Genomic DNA, 17461 nt, shown 5'->3' on the forward strand with positions numbered 1-17461 from the left:
GAGAGGCTTCCGCTCCGACCCTCAACCCCGCCCGGAGGCAGGCCCTGCCTCGTGCTCCTCACCTGCTCACCGTCTTCTCCACCAGGGCAGGCCTGTCAGGGGCTGCATCGCGCAGCGCCTGGCTCATCTGCAGGGCGCTCCACACCTGCGAGTTGAGACTGGCGCACTGCAGGGGCGTCTCCCCCTCCTTATTCTTCAGTGTGACGTCGGAGTCCCGGGACAGGAAGAGGCTGGAGGGAAACGCAAGTACACAGAACATTCAGATCTTAAGTCAAAAGATACAAGGATGAGCTTCGCACGATGACAACGATCAGTAAAAATAAGGAGGAAACGGCATCCGCTTTCAGATGAACCAGCTCACCGGCCGGTGCTTCTGCTCACCACGGACAGACATCATTACTCTTCTCCCCCGTTTACTGTCAAAAGTTCTCCTTTTCCTCGAAGGGAAGAGCATGTAAATAACTAGGGATGGTAGTTGATTTTTCTTGGCTTTTCCGTTCAAAGGCACCCTCAGGATGAAAAGGGCAGCAATGCCTAGCCGGCCACGTACTCAGTTAACGCCCAGTAGGCAATCCGAGGCCTGACCCAGTCAAGGCCAGATGGTGCGCCAGAGCCCTGTGCCCCCAAGGTCCCCATCTGAGAGGCCGAGGGCCCCACCACAGGGGCATCCCCTAGTCCCAGGCCCCCATGAGATGAGAAGTGGGGGCCACTCCTCCCTGAGCTACCGCCAGGAGCAGAGCAAAGGCTCTGGACCTGACGGCAACGGGCAAAAGTGATGCAGGAGGGGCTTCCGGTGGTGGTGGTGGGCTCCCAGCTGGCCCTCCAGCCCTCCCGTGGGTGCCGCTCCTCTGGCCCCGAGCAGAGGTGTTAGGACGGGGCTCCGCTCCACGTGTGACCTGCGTATTTGGGGATTTTCACCACGATCCTCCCGAAGCCACGCTGACTGCAGGCGTGAACAGAAGAGCCTCGTCCGCCACAGAAAGTCCCCAGAGCACCCGGAGCCACTCACACGACACAGGCGTAGCGGTCCTCCCTGGCGGCGATGTGCAGGGGCGAGTCTCCATGGATGTTCACGGCGTGGAGGTCGCACCTGGCGGCCAGCAGGATCTCAGCGATGTCCACACAGCCCGAGAAGGCCGCCCAGTGCAGGCAGATGTTCTCCTCCTGCACGGAAGACACAAGCACGTGAGGCCGAGGGGGCGGCGCGGCCCACCCGACAGAGGCTTCCTTTCCATTTTGTCTTGTTTTCGTTATAAAAGTACATTATCGGGCTTCCCTGGTGGCGCAGTGGTTGAGAGTCCGCCTGCCGATGCCGGGGACACGGGTTTGTGCCCCGGTCCGGGAAGATCCCACATGCCGTGGAGCGGCTGGGCCCATGAGCCATGGCCGCTGAGCCTGTGCGTCCGGAGCCTGTGCTCCGCAGCAGAAGAGGCCACAGCAGTGGGAGGCCCGCATACAAAAAAAAAAAAAAAAGTACATTATCACAGTACAGAATATGTTAAAAATAGGAGAAAACATCAACCTCAATTAGACCACCCTAAACACGACACGTTAAGTAATATAACATCTAGGGATAGTTTATTTTTTAAATTATATTGACTCTGGAACACAGTTATGATTGCAGGATAGAGTAATACTTGTACAAGATTTGAAAAAGAGCCTCGGGAACCGTCGGCCTTGCAGGCCGGGCAGCAGCGCCTGCGGGCCTGTCGCCGGGCTCTTTGAGAGTGTTGGGGGGAGTAAAAAAAAAGATTTGAAAAAGACAAATTTGATTAATTAAAAATTTTATTTCATGAAAAACTAAAAACTTTAAATGACGCAAAGAAAACTTCGCAAAATATTTGTGCCATATGTGAAATATATGGTTTCCCAGGTGTAGATTACATACGTGATGACAAAACTTTCACATTAAGTTTATCAGAAGACTACAATGTTTCTTCTTAGTAAGACTACAATTTTGAACAAATACATGTGGAAAGAGAAGGAAAATAAAAAACAACTTACATAAGATAACAGTGAAGAATAACCCTAAAAACAAGAAAACGTCTAAACAAGAACCACCGTACATTCGACCTGCCACACTGGGGACACAGCGCGAGGAGAGCCACGCCCGCCCACACGGCCGGCTGGACAGCCCAGGAGCCCAGCCGCCCAAGGAGCAGCACCCAACCCCCCACCCCCGCTCCCTTGCTCACCAGCCCCCCCGTCTCCCTTCCTCCCTCAGGGACGTAAGCAGTGACGCTGTAGCAGTTCTCTTTCTCTGAGTTAGCCTCAGAGATGGGGCCGCTGCTGCCTGTTCTTTCTGCTCTGCGGGCAGGGAGTGTGCTTGGCTCACACAGCCGACCCCTTGGGAACCACCGGGACCAAAGCGCAGCCTGGGCCCTGGGGCGCCGCCCACACCACCAAGGGGCGCAGCACGTCCGGGCGACCGGGCCACCCCCTGCACTGCCCAGCGCCCCATCCCAACACCCGCGTACATCCCACGCCTCCAGCTTAACCAACTTCAGGAAAGACAGAAGCGAAGCAGGAGCTAAGTGGTCTGTGTCTGTCACCCTCGACATCATCGGTCTGTTTCCAACGGAGAAAACTAAGGGCTGGCCCTGCCGTCAGCCCCGGGGTGTCCTGAAAAGCTGGGGCTTGTCTGGCCTCCCCTCCTGGGCATTACTCTCAGAAGCTCTCTACCCTCCGGCTTCCACCTTCTGCACATCTGCAAGCTCCTAGGTGAAACTGCAGTCTCCTGAGGGGCCTCTTTTCTCTTTCCTTCATCAGAACGATTTGTGACTTTATCACCAGAATTAGGTTCTGAGAACTTCCCAGGCCCCTAAGCCCTCCTGCCGGGGGGACTGTGCCATCTCCCAGCCTCTCTGAGGTCCACCAGCTACGTTACGACAGGCCTACACATCTGATGGGGCTTCCAGCAAAGACGGGGCAAGAGGGACCACACTGGGTTTACCCCCCTCCACACCTGAAAGAACCAGAGTAAGACAGAACAGTCAAAACGTGTGCAATAACAGTTTTCAAGAACTGGACACCAGGCAGTGAAAGGCTGCCCCCCCGAGAGGGGCAAGGGAAGAACTGGACACCAGGCAGTGAAAGGCTGCCCCCCCGAGAGGAGCAAGGGAAGAACTGGACACCAGGCAGTGAAAGGCTGAGCCCCCGAGAGGAGCAAAAGGGGGCCTGTGGCCACCTGCTCACTGTTCCTCTCGGGCTCCAGGCCAGGGCAGCCAGGGCTGCAGAGCAGGCTGTGGGGCTGGGAAAGAGGCCTCTGGAGGGCTGTACGCTCCAAACCTGGACCTCCAGGAGGACACACCCCTGAGGCCAGGTGTAGAGGGCTCAGCACTGGCCCCACACAGGGGGGATGAGCAGCCTCGGGCCAAGACCTGCTCAGACCACCTAACAAACCTAGAAAGTGAAACCCAAAATGACCAGACCATTCCTAGGTCACTTTGCTGCACCCAGAGTAAGGCTCACAACAGTTCCAGGAACACAGAAATTCCCAGCAAGGTAAATTCGCAACGTCTCGTGTCCAGCGCAAGGTTACCAGGAGTGCAAAGACGCAGGAAACGTGACCCACAATGGGGAGCAAAACCAACGAATCAAACCCAGAACTGACACAGACCAGCAAACGAGGGCATCAAAGCAGCTGGAATAACTGTGTGTTCAGGAGAGACACATTTCAGAAAATACCAAGAAGACCCAAGCAGAATGTTCAGAACTGAAAACCATGATGACTGACGTGAAAGCACGCTGGATGGAATTAACAGCATAACAGACGCTGTGGAGGAAAAGGCTAGTGAGCTTGAACACAGAGCAATAAAACCAGCTGAGCAGAAATCCAGAGTGTAAAAATAATTTCAGAAAATGAAAAGCGCTTCAGTGAGCCGTGGAACAACTTCAAGCCCCCTGGCACACGCGGACCTGGGGCCTCGAGAAGTGGAGTAGGGGCAGAAGCAGCACTGGAAAAAATGACTAGGAAATTTCCAGCTTGATAAAACCCCACAGCCACAGACCCAAGGGGCTCCACGAAGCCTAAGCGCACTTGTGCACACACACAGCACCAGCCACCTCATAATCAAACTGCTGAACTCCAGTGATAAAGAGACAATCTTAAAAGCACCTGAAAGAAAAAAGACGTGGTACATACAGAGAAATGAAGACAAGGATGCCACCAAGACTTTCTCACTAGAAATGCATCGAGTGAGAACTCAGGAAAGCAGAATGTTTCAGGTACTGAAATTAAAAACTCTCAAGTTACAATTCTATATCCAGCAAAATACCTTTCAAAAGTGAAGGAAAAGGGCTTCCCTGGTGGCGAAGTGGTTGGGAATCCACCTGCCAATGCAGGGGACACAGGTTTGAGCCCTGGTCCAGGAAGAACCCACACGCCATGGAGCAACTAAGCCCGTGCGCCACAACTACTGAGCCTGCGCTCTAGAGTCCGTGAGCCACAACTACTGAGCTCACATGACACAGCTACTGAAGCCCATGCGCCTAGAGCCTGTGCTCCGCAACAAGACAAGCACCATAATGAGAAGCCCGCGCACCACAACAAAGAGTAGCCCCCCCTTCTCCACAACTAGAGGAAGCCCGCGCGCAGCAACAAAGACCCAATGCAGCCAAAAATAATTAAAAAAAAAAAAAAAGTGAAGGAAAGTAAGGACTTCGCAGGCATTAAAAAGCTGAAAGAATCCATCACAAGCCGCCCAGCACAGCAGGAAATGCTAACGGACATGAGACGCACAGAAGCAAACAGCAGTGGATGGACGGACCTGAGGAAGAGGTGACCACGGGAGCTGACACGCCAGGATTATTATAGCTTTTTCCAAAGGTCACCGTTGTTTAAATAAACAACACTACTGTGGTGTTTATTTAGTAAAATGCACGAGAGGAACAGCATAAAGCTGGGAAGGGAGAAATGGAAGCTAATACTGGAAGGTTCTCCTTACAGGTCCTGAAGCTGCATTCAACAAGAGAGCACGACCCCAGCACTAAGACAGACCCCAGGTCAAGACCCAGAGGACTGAGTCCGGCCACAGGGCAAAGCCAATCTAGGGAGAAAGGCTGCTTTCTAAACACACTGCTGGAGTAGCTAGAGGTCCACACACCAGAAGAAAGAGCCTGGTCCCTACCTCACACCACGTATGGACATTAACACCTAAACCTAAGGGACTGCGATCGAAACACAGACAGTCTCTAGGGTCATGGGTTTGGCAGTGAATTCACATGATTCATACAAAAAGTAACTGATAAACTGGACTTCACCAAAATTAGAAACATGTGCTCCTCCAAAGACAATGGCTAGGATTTATGAGACACATTATCTGGTAAAAGACTTGTATCCAGAATACACAAAAACTCTCCAAACTAGAGAATAAGAAGCCAAACAATCCAGTAATAAACGAGCAAAAGACCTGAACAGACCCTTCACCAAAGAAGGTAAGGCCGACTACATTAAGTGCTGGGGACACCGGAAAGGAACCAGACCCTCCTACCCTGGAAACGGCTGCACCCACAGGAATGGCAGCGCCTGAGCAGGAAGGCCACAGCCCCACCAGGGAGCCCGGCCATGATCCACAGGCGCAGGACAAGCAAGCGGACGGCCTCTCGCAGCAACAGAAAGGGAGGGGGGCCCACGCTCAGATGGGACTACGAGAAGCGAGGCCGCGACAGGAAGCAGGTGGGCTGGTCACGTCTGGTTAAGGGGGGCTGGTTAGGAGGCACAGGAGGAAACCGAGGGGTAATTGACATCCACTGTCCTGGTTGTGTGATGGTGGCTGGGGTTAGAATTTATCTAATTGTACACTTTAATAGCACAGTCTGCCAGCCATACTTCAATGAAGCTATTGAAATAAAAGAATGACGCTGTTTCATCATATAAATAACAAACACACGACTCAATCAGTTCTTCCAATCCCTCAGAACAACCAGAGCCTACACTGCTGGATGCTGCGAGGCCGTGCGCTGCCCATGGGCCCAGACGGTCCAGTCCCGCCCAAGCACCCAGGGCCGAGGCTGCTCCAAACCACGACCCCATCCCTCGAGGAACAAGGCAGAGCGTGACTGCCGTATGCTGTAGCTTCCCCAGACCTTGTCGCCTCCCTCCGCGCCACCCTCACCTGAAGCCCCCAGGGCTTCCCGGCCCTCAGCTGCTCTCGTCCCAGGGCCCAGCTCTGTGGAGTCGGCAAAGACGTCCCCAACCAGCTGTGCCTGGCCCTCGGCTGGGAGCTGCTGCTCCTGTTTCCTGGGTGTGGGAGGGTCCTCACACGGAGCAGCCAGGAGGACCGACCAGCCACTGCTCCCATCCTTTCTTCAAACAGTCCACTAAGGGCTCCGAACTGAGGGGTGGGCATGCCTTCCTGCCTTATTCCAGTATCAGTTTAACGAGCGTGTGGCTAGACTTCCTACCTATGGCTTGGGTAACGCTGTAAAGGTGGACACAGCTCCACAGGCCACACCCTGTCTGTGTCCCAGGAGCCCTGTCCCTCCGCCTGGGAAGCAGCACAAGGGCTCGTGCCAGAGCAGCCCCCCAACTCTGCCAGCCCTACCACCGCCCCGGTGCTGTGGGTCCCTGAAGCCCGCCCGAGAAATTCCCCTTTGAGTTCATCAGATGCGCCTGGTGCTGCCTGTGACCAAACAGCTCCACTGATACACAGCAGGGGGCTGTACCCAGAGGGACTGGCGAGTCCCCCGACCTTGGCCCAGGAGTGGGGTGAGCCCTGGGGCCTCGGACGTCACCACAGACATGGGAGTCAGTGTCACGAAAGACCTCTAAAAATGCAGCTCTGCCCGAGGGGCAGGTCTCAGGGAACTGTGCCCCTCGGTTCACATCCAGCAGCTGGCTGACACACAAGATAACCACTGGAAACCGCACTGGGTCAACACATGGCTGGCGACTCAAGGGGAAGAGGTCAGAGCCACAGGCAGGTGCTAGGACGCTGCCACCCAACACACCCGTCCCCAGTCCTCCAGGGTCCGCCTCCCGGGGGAGACTCACGTTGTCCCGAATGTTGATGTCAGACCCCTTGGACAGCAGCAGTTTCACAAGGTCCACGTGCTTATACTCAGTGGCCCAAATCATGGGCGTCCAGCCGCCATCATCCTGATTTCAAAAGAAAGAAACAAACATCCATCACAGCTCCTCGAGACACAAGACGTGAGGCACCTCATCACACGGGACCTGCAAGGAGGCCCCAGGGGGCGGGAGCCAGCCTGAGTCCCCATTTTGTTGGAGGAAACTGAGGCTCAGAGCGCTGCCTGGGGATCCCAGCGAGCAGGCAGGGCCCACCGGGCAACTCGACACACCTGTGCACACATGACAGCGTCACCTAAGAAAAAGGCCTGAAGGCCACGGAGCAGACCCAGCTGCAGAGTCCGTGCCCGGCTGGCAGGAAGCACTGACCGGGACGCACCTGCCCACCCTTCTGGTCCCAGGACAGACTCCATGCACGAAGCAGGAGCAACAGCCAAGAACTACAGACAGACAGACGGATGGACATCAGGCCCAGAGATGAATGGAGGCCATGAAAAGTCCCAGCCTCTTCTTTAAGGGCCGGAGCAGAAGCTCACCAGGGCTGAACCCCCTGCAGGCTGGACCATGGCTGTGATGAGCTGGCTGTGTGCCGCTCTACCCCAGAGGCGACTCTTAGGAAACGAGTATTACGGTGCCAGTTCCTACTCTGCAAACACTCTAGCACAACATTCTCCACTTTCCAGTCGCCACATTTTCCTGGTGGATGCACACGGCCTCCATGACTAAAGAGAGATGGTCCCTGCAGGCCTACCATGGGCACTGGGGACACGGCAGGGGCAACACAGCCCAGCCTGGGGGGAGAAACTCACAAAACCCGACCGAGTGGGAGATAAAAAACCAAAACAGGGGAAGGGGGCCCGTGGACCCCACTAGAACAGAGGTTGGAAAAACCACACTGCAGGGAGCTGCATTTCTGGTCCGTCTGGGAGGGTCCCACAGCCAGGGTGGTGGGCACGTGAGCTGGGTTAGCAGCAATGGCTGGGCCAGAAGATGAGGGGGCGGGCTGTGATGGGAGATGGTCATCCCAGAGCTTCAAGTCATGGGCGGGCGGGGTCCTAGGGAGCGGAAGCGGGTCTCGGAGGACAGGAGGGGCCCCTGGTGAGTTAGAAGGCCCCACCCTCACTGGCTATCCCCAGCCACTCACTCGCTCAGCAGACACGCACAGGACCTGCTCTGTAACCAGGCACTGCAGGTTACACAAACGCCACGCCGGGGTCCTGACAGCAGGGGGACAAGAAGCAAACACACAGGGAAGGAGGTGGAATGTCCAACAGTGGCCAGTGCTGGGAGGGACGATGAGCTGCCACGGAGGTGGCACGGCACACAGGAGGCCAGAGACCCTGCTCAAGTAGCAGCATCTGAACACAGGCCACATGGAGACCAGGGCAGCCCAGGCGGACACCTCAGGACAAGCCTGCAGCTGGGCAGCGGCACAGAGCTTGGTGAGCGGCCAGTGGGCAGGCCAGGAGGGAGGTGGACGGGGGCGGAGGATGAGGCCAGGCCTTCCAGGACCTGGCAGGGGTGGGGGGTGGGGTGCCTCGGAGGGTGGAAGGGGCCAGGATCACCACGAAGGAGGACCACACCTCTGGCCAGCCCGTCAGGTGCCGTCACGAGTGGAGGAGGTGGTTTACCTGACAGTTGACGTCCATCTGCCCATTGGACAGCAGGTACTGAACCACATCATAGTGACCTTTCTTGGCAGCCAGGTGCAAACAGGTGGAGCCCTCTGCGTCCTGCAACACAAATGCATTTAGGTCCCGAGAAATCACAGCGTGATGGGGCAAGCTCGCCGTGCAGCCTGACACTTGTCACGGCGGCTGACCACCTCCAGGTTGCGTCCGCTGGCCGCCGGGCACACCTCCTAGATGGTTTTTAGCTCCATCTTCTCAAGGACACTAAGGGTGCCACGTTAACTGAACCATCTCAACAAAAAGGCTCCTTCCAGATCGCCAGTCTGAATGCAACGGCTATTATGCTGACACCGCTCGATACTTTTGCTACATGTGTGTGTATCCACAAATGACGGTTTTATGTTTTTAAATTGTCTACAAATAACATATCATATACCTGTCTGCAATTCATATTTAGTTCAACATTATGGTTTGGAGATTTCACTTTGTAGAGAACACATAGCACTAGTTCACTTATGTCAACTGATGTAAAACTAGCCCAGTTTGTGCATTTGGTCGAGGAAGACTCGTTTTTCACCAATATTCACCAAACATTGCAATACATTTCCCGGATTCCTCGTGCAAGAGTTGCCCACGGGGTCCCCCAACACCGAGACCCCCCCCCCAACAATGACACGCATGTGCTGCTCCCCCAGGTGGGCTCAGCTGTGGGCTTCACGGGATTCTACGGCCAGGGAATGGGGTGTCTTGGGGGCTTGAAAGGCAGGCGCCTTCCCGGCATATCCCGGTCACACATCTCTCCAGGGAACTGCCTGGTCACCTTCCTCACCCATTGCGTCCGGTTACTTTCTTTCATCTGTAGGAGGCCCTGATGCCCTCTGGCTGCAAAACCCTCTCCCGGTTGTAGCTGCCCGTCATGTACCTTGTGACATCTTTTGTTGACCAGAAATTCTGAATTCTAATGCATTTGACTTTATCAATCATTTTTGTACTTTTGTCTTGTTGAAGAAATCTTTCCCGACGCTGGAATCACAAAGCTAATCTTCCCTCTTAACCTCCAAAAGTTCTGTAATTTTGCCTTTTGTGTTTGATTCTTCTGTTTGCCACGTGCCTGACGTGTGCCCTGACCCTGCTCACTCAAGCCTGGTCCGCGTGTTAGCGTGTGTTCTCCAGGGAAGCAGAGCTGGTTCTCGCCTGCTCACTGGCTCAGACAAACGTCTGCCCTTGGCTGGAGGGCTTCATCCTCTGACACTGGATGTAATTACGACACGGTTTTAGGGTTAGATGACCACCTTCCTATTTGTCCTACCTGTTTCTAGTCCTCTTTTCCTGCTTTTTAGTTACACAAGTATTTTTTAACATTCCGTTTTACTTCTTCTACTAGCTTTTTAAAAAGTTTTCCTGAAAGCCATACTTCTTTGAAATTATTGCCTTAATGTTCTGTAGGGATCACAAGCTTCAACTTTCCCATCCACTTAGGTCAGTACTTATTCCCTCCCAGGAAAGAACTAAAACCCGAGGACCCTGCTCACATCCACCACTGGCTCCCCCTGTGCTCCCGCTGTCCTGTCTCACTTCCAAGTTTGTGTAAACTCCATCTTACAATATTCTTCTTGCTTTAAGCAGCCTTTGTCTTTTAAGAAACTTAAAGAAAACAAGTATTTACCATTTCTAGTATTTTCATTCCCCAAGAACTGGATTTTCCTCCCACAAGCTTTAGTGTAAACCTGCTGGTAAGTCCTATCAGCTTTTGTGTACCTGAAAATGTTTTATTTCACAAGTGCTTTCTGAAGGACGCTTTTACTGGCTGTAGCATTCTGGGCTGACAATTTTTTTGAGGTTTTTTTCTTCCCTTTTAGCACAATAAGAATATCACTCCATTGTCTCCTGGCCTCCGTCGTTTCAAATGCAAAGTTGGCAAATTTTCGTAATGTTCGCTTACACGTATTGTGTGTTTTTTCTGGGGCTGTGTTAAGGTTTTCGACAGTTTAACATGATGTATTTAGGTGTGGCAGCCTTAGTATTTATCCAGCTTGGGGTCTGCTGAGTTTCTTGAATCTGTAGGTTATTTTTCACCAAATTTGGGAAATTTATGACCATTTTTCCTTCAATAAATTTTTTTCCACTGGGTTTTCTCTCCTTTCTGGGACTCCAATTACACATCAGACAGCTCAATGTTGTCCTACAGTCTGCTTTTCAGACAGAATGGTTTCTCTGATTGGTCTTGGATTTCAAGGACCCTTTCTTCTACAGCACCCAGAGTGCTGCTAACAAGCTCATCGGTGAACTGTCTACTCCAGACCTCCTCCAATCACTTGTCCTGCAGGCTCCAGCTGCTTCTGTAAAGCCCTGAACACTGACCTCTTGCCTCTTCAGTGGTGCTTTGCTTGGGCGCTGGCTCCTGTGACGAGGCTGGGAAATCGTCCCCTGGCCGAGAACTGGGCAGAACTCACCCACCCATCCTAACGGAGAGGATTAATAACAGTTATCTATAGATAGTCATAGAAAAGCTAAAGGTTTCCAGATCTCAAAAACCACCAAAAGCAAAGGACTAAATACCAGCTTGAAAAAATATTCACAACAAATGTAAATAACTACATACAAAAAAAGTTAACTTTGCGAGAAGCAAATTAAAATAGTAAAAAAAAAAAAAAAATCATTTTTGCATATCAAATTGTTAATTTTTTTTTAACTGTAATGATCGGCACTTGTAAGAGTACAGGGAAACGAGTGCTCAGACACTCCCAGATGCAATTCAGAGAGAGGGATCAAAAGCCTTAGAAATTATTATATATTTTGATCTAGCAATTCCACACACACACCCAGAAATCTGTCTTAAAGAAATCAAACGTGCAAAGATTTAGCTATGAAATGTCTGTTGAAGCATTCTGTACAATAAAAACTGAAAATAACATAAATATTAAACAGTCAGCAAATCTAAAAAAATGACACCAATTGTATCATGAAATACAACACAGCCACTTGAAACAATGTTATAGAATATTTAATGACAGAAAAACGAGTGAGAAGTTAATCTGACGGGAACAGGAGTTGATAAATTAGTATGAACAGACGATCTTTTTTTGTTGGAAAAAACGTGTATTAATTTGAAGGGCTGTGGGGTTTAGCATTTTCACTGTTATTGCGTGTGTGTGTATATGACATAAAACTTGCCCTTTTAACCATTTTAGAGGGATTCAGTGGCAACATGAATCGCTTTCACAGAGCTGTACCATCACCACACTCTATTCTCAAAGCCTGTCCATCAGCCCAGGCAGAAGCTCGGTCACCACTCAGCAACAGTATCCCCCCTCACCCCGGGTAGCCTCCAATCTACTTTCAGTCCCTAAATCTGCCTGTCCCAGGTTCCGCACGTAAGTGGAGTCATACAGTATTCGTCCTTCTGTGTCTGGCTTCTTTCACTCAGCATAACGTTCTCAAGTTCACCTGTGTTGCAGCCTTTGTCAGAATTTCCTTCCTTTTTGAAGTAAGGCTGAATAGCACTCCATCATATGGATGGACCACATCTGGCTTATTCATCGCCCGTCAATGGACACTGGGTTGCTTCCACCTTTTAGTTACTGTAAGCAATGCTGTGAACAAGGTGTGTACATACCTGTCCGTGTCCGCGCTTCCTGTTTCTTTGGGCACATACCCTGGACTGGAATTGCTGGATCATATAGTAATTCTATGTTTAACTGTTTGAGGAGCCACCAAACTGCTTTCCACAGTTAACTGCATCATGTTACATTTCCACCAGCAATATATGAGAATTCCAATTTCTCCACATCTTTGCTAGCACTTATTTTCTGATTTTTAGATAATAGGTGTCCTAAGGGTCTCACCATGGTTTTGACTGCATTTCCCTAATGACTAATGATGTTGAACATCTTTTCACGTGCTAACTGGCCATTCAAATATCTTCTCTGGAGAAATGTCTACTCACACTCTGCCCATTTTTGAGCTGGGCTAGAGTTTGTTATTGAGTGGTAGGACTTGTCAATATATTCTGGATAGTAAAGCCCTATCAGATACAGAATTTATGAATATCTTCCCCTTCTGTGGGTTGCCTCTTCACTCTCTTGAAAAGTGTCCTTTGATGGACAAAAGTTTATAAATTTTGATGAAGTTTAAGTTATCTAGTTTTTCCTTTTATTGTCTGTGCTTTTGGTGTCATACCCAAGAAATGATTGCCAAATCCAATGTCATACAGATTTTCCTGTTTTCTTCCAAGAGTTTTACGATTTTAGCTCTAAGTTTAGGTCTTTGATCCCCTTTGAGACAATTTCTGAATACACTGTAACCTCATCCTTCTGCATGTGGAAGTCCAGTTTTCCCAGCACTTGTGAAAAGACGCCCTCTCCTGCCATTGGATGCTCTGGGCCCCCTTAACATTAATCACTTGATCGTATCTGCGAGGGTTTATTTCTGGGCACTCTATTCACTGTTCTATACGTCTGTCTCTAGGCTGGTACCACATGGTTTTGATTACTGCAGCTCTGTCATAAGTTTGTTTTGTTTTGTTTTGTGGTACACGGGCCTCTCACTGTTGTGGCCTCTCCCGTTGTGGAGCACAGGCTCCGGACGCGCAGGCTCAGCGGCCATGGCTCCCCGGCCCAGCCGCTCCGCGGCATGTGGGATCTTCCCAGACCAGGGCACGAACCCACGTCCCCTGCATCGGCAGGCGGACTCTCAACCACTGCGCCACCAGGGAAGCCCCTGTCATAAGTTTTGAAGTCAGGAAGTGTGAGGCCTCCAGCTTTGTTCTTTTGCAGGATTGTTTTGGTTGTTCAGGGTCCCTTAAGGTTCCCTATGAATTTTAGGATGGGTTTTTCTATAAGCTGTAAAAAAAGGCATTGGGATTCTGATAGGGATTGCACTGAATCTGAAGATCGTTCTCGGTAGCAATGACATTTTAACAATACACTCGGCACTCAGTATCCACGGATGCAGAACCCACGGATATGGAGGGCTGACTGTACCATTAAGGGACTCGAGCATCGGCGGGTTGCTATCTGCAGTGGTCCTGGAATCAATCCCCCGCAGATACTGAGGGAGGAAGGCACTGTCTTCTTCCAGTCCGTGAACACCAGATAATTTCCATTTATCTGTGTCTTCTCTAATTTCTTTCAGCATTTTTTAGTGTACAAATCTTTCGCTTCCTCCGTTAAGTTTATTCCTAAGTATTTTATTCTTCTCAATGCTATTGTAAGTGGAATTGTTTTATTTCCTTTTCGGATAGTTCATCACAAGTGTATAGAAATACAACTGACATTTCTGTACGGATTTGGTATCTTACAACTTTCCTGCATGTATTTATTAGTACTAACAATATTTTGTGTGCATTCTTTATGATTTTTTTACATATAAGATCATGTCATCTGTGAACAGAGATCATTTTTCTTCCCCCTTTCCAATCTGGATGCCTTCTATTTCTTTCTTGCCTAACTGCTCCAAACTGAAGACAGAAGAGAGAAGATGTGCCTATCCAAAGAAGGGAGCTGAACACCTCTGCACACAAACTCCCTATCAGATGCTTGACTATCGTCAGGCATAGTGGATCCAGTGCTCACTAGTATTTTCCACAAATAAACCGGTAACCAAGTAAGGTGAACTACCTACTTCCAGACAACCCGGTGGATGCTTGGTGGCTACCGATTTCTGAAGACGTTCCAGCAAGGAACCGGCCCTGTTCCTCTTCACGAGGAGCTTCTACATGAAACAGGGGTGTGCTTCTGAGCAGTGAGTACCTTCGGATCCACGAGGGCCCCGGCCTTGATGAGGTACTTCACCGCGTCTAAGTGGTTGTTTTCTGCCGCCTCCATCAGCGGGGTCCTCTGGTCCTCTGAGCAGGTGTCGATGTTGGCGCCCGCCTGGTGAAAAGAGGGACAGCTCAGGTGTGAGAGCTGCCACCGCAGCCACACCCAGCGAGGAAATATTTCCCAGGCTCAGCACTTGGAAACAGAGGGATCTCAGGGGCTACATTAAGTCTTTCTATCGACTAAGCCTGAATCTTCCAAAGCAGAATTCAGAGACATGGTTATTCTGTAACTATCAAAACTTTAGTTCAAGAAGAGCATTTCATTTCTAAGCTAATTGGGTAGAAATGCTTACAGTAACGTTAGTGACAGCACTTTTAGAAATAAGAAAGAAGGTTAGACCCCAGAACAGACAAAGAAGGGGTGCTGAAGGGGACTCAGCAAGGCAGGGCCAGGAGGCAGGCGGTGGCCCAGCCTGCAGGGACCGTGGGGCCCCAGCTCAGGGGCCTCAGAGACCTCTGTCTCCGGCTGTTCTAAACACCTGCCAAAACAAACTGAAGAAAAACTCATTCCCAGGATGCATTTTCCAATGGAGTGTGTACTTGGAAACCAACGAGCCAGGAGGTATGCTTGGGTAAATCGTCTGTGTGAAACTGAAACGCCCAACCTTAAAGTGGGTTTTCCACTAACAGCAAAGCAAGTGTTTGGCAGCTGAACAATTTAAAAGAGCTAATACTTATAAGGCTGAAAATAGTATCGTTTTTACTACTAGCAATTAAAAAACAAAAGTAACCCAGTTTAGTAAGAAATTTAAAAATAGACCTAGAATGGTACACATGGAAAGCCAGGGGAACTGAGGTGGTCAGGGATGGTGAAGGAGACTCGGCTGTTCCCACGGAGCAGAGCTAACGTCAGAGAGCAGGGGCATCCAGGTAGGAGACGAGTGGGGGACACAGGTCAGATGGCCCAATCTGAGCACGAGGCAGAGCCAGGATTCCACAGCAGCTAACTTTAACAACGAAACTTGGAAAACCACACGAGATAAAGGTGCGGGGTGGGGGTCTGCGTAGCGCTGACGAGGCCAGCGTGGGGTCGGCCATGCTCTGCCAGGCTGCACAGGCCAAGATGTGCCCTCTGCCGGTGAAAGGCCAGGCGCCGCCTGTGACTGGGTGCACACACTTGGCAAGACCCCCCCCACCCCCAAACCACCCTGAACACCCAGGGGTGCGAGAGCCCGGGCCGCAAGCCTGCCCAGGGGACGGCCCGGAAGGGAGGGGCCCACAGGCCAGGCAGCCCCCGACAGGGCCCATATCTGAGAGGCCCAGACGGGCAGATGACCAAGAGCAGAGCCATGGGCCGCACGGTGCAGAGGGTCGGGCTCGGAGGGCCAGGCCCTCCCACCCGACACCCAGGTAGAGTGTGAGGACTGAGGACGGCTGCTCGGTGTGCTTGTCTGAAACCTGCGCCGGCCAGTGACAGCCCCACCCACCAGCACGGAGGCCCCGCACAGGGACATGTGGGCAACCCAGGACCACACCTGGGAAGTCAGCCCAAAGGCTAGTGATCGTCACCAGGAAGAGGCAGGGGTGGTCAGGAGACAACGCGGAGAGATCTGAGACACGGAGGGAGGTGGAAGGAGGGCCTCCACCCAGAGGGAACAGAGGGCCCGGGAGGTGCGGGGCGAGCACAGCCCACGGCACATCCTGGGCTCCCAGGGGGCAGGGCAGCGGTTGTCGCTCTGTCCCTCCCCTCTGGGCCCATGACTGCTAGAAAACGCACCTTTTCCTATTAGTAGATGCCTCCTGGGCTCACGGCCTGCAGAGCAGGCAAAAGCAAAGCAGGCGAGATGGACCCCAGATGCAAGCAAACACTAACACGGAGCGACAGGATGGCGACAGAGCCGGCGAGCAGATGGAGACCCAGGTAGGAGAAGCCAAAGCAGTGACCACAAGTGGGGACACACCCAGGCCCGGGCCCGGAGAGCCGCGCGGCAGGTCACTCTGACCACGGGCGTGCCTGGCGCCGGCCAAAGGTTGGGGCTGGCCAAGGGTACCGGAGGGTGTCAGTGGCGGCGACCAGCACAGCTGCCCCTGACCTCGTGCCCCCGCACACCGGACATGCACCCGAGCGCCCCAGAATGCGTCCTGCTGGGGTTTCATTTAATGTTGTTATTTACATTAAGTGTCCACCTGTGGCAGGGCCACCGTGCCGCAGTTGCCTGGATGGAGCTGTTTCCAGCGAGACCTCGGCATGAAAATTAAACAGACCGGGAAATACCCAAACCACTCCTCACAGGTGCTCCTCCACTGACCCCAAGCGTGAGCGAGGGTGCCTGCTGCCTGGGACCAAGGGCCAGAGCCCCTCTGGGGGCACGTGAGGTGGGCACCCACCAAAGCTGCGCCTCACCCTCGGATTCGGGGCAAAGCAAAGGAAATCCGTCCCACGTCGGATGGGTTCTGGGGAGAAAAGGACACAAGAGCACAGTCCCTAAGTCGGGGAGTCTGCAGCCTGGGCCACCAAATTAACCACCAGGCTGACAATCTAATCTGAAGTGATGTCAGGCGGTCACGCCTCCAGGCTCCGGGCAGACAGTACAGAGTCATAAAGATTGCTGATGTATAAAACGTTGGTTTTTTCCAAAATACATGTTTTATTCTGCAATAGCTTACAACTCACAAGAGGCTGCAAAACAGAACACAGAGCTCCTGTGTTCTTTGCCCCGGACAGTCTTCCACTATCACGGCCAGTGGGGAGAAGCAGGAAACGGGGCAGCAGTTCAGTGAATGACTCTTAGGCTTTTGCTCTTTGAATGAAAGAGGCAGACAAAGAATTCACACTGTGTGAGGTTTACAAGTGGACAGAGCTGAGCCATGGGGTTGAGGACCTCTGTGGGGCTGTGAGCGCGCAGAAACACACACACCTGATCGTCACAACACAGGCTAGGAGAGCTGCCACGGGGGAGGGACACATGGTGCTTCTGGGGGGCAAGCAGATCAGGCCATGTCCCTTTAGAACCACTCATTAACCAAGACGTTTACGTT

General features: G+C 52.0%; 1 protein-coding gene across 4 annotated transcripts in view; it reads right to left on the bottom strand.

Moving 5' to 3' along the window:
• EHMT1 (euchromatic histone lysine methyltransferase 1) overlaps positions 1-17461 on the bottom strand; it is a gene marked incomplete at its 5' end in the record, with an annotated part of 146562 nt that overhangs the window by 15771 nt on the left and 113330 nt on the right. For 3 of the 4 annotated variants that reach the window (XM_082655949.1, XM_082655947.1, XM_082655948.1), the window contains 5 exons: positions 63-230; positions 1010-1164; positions 6995-7099; positions 8662-8763; positions 14412-14534. In XM_082655949.1, coding sequence (XP_082512075.1) covers positions 63-230; positions 1010-1164; positions 6995-7099; positions 8662-8763; positions 14412-14534 — 653 coding nt within the window. Of the gene's footprint in view, positions 1-62; positions 231-1009; positions 1165-6994; positions 7100-8661; positions 8764-11021; positions 11124-14411; positions 14535-17461 lie in introns of those variants that run through there. The other variant, XM_082655950.1, reaches the window with a different exon arrangement.

Source organism: Grampus griseus (genome assembly GCF_964374135.1).
Source record: "Grampus griseus genome assembly, chromosome: 6".
Classification (NCBI taxonomy): Eukaryota; Metazoa; Chordata; class Mammalia; order Artiodactyla; family Delphinidae; genus Grampus; species Grampus griseus.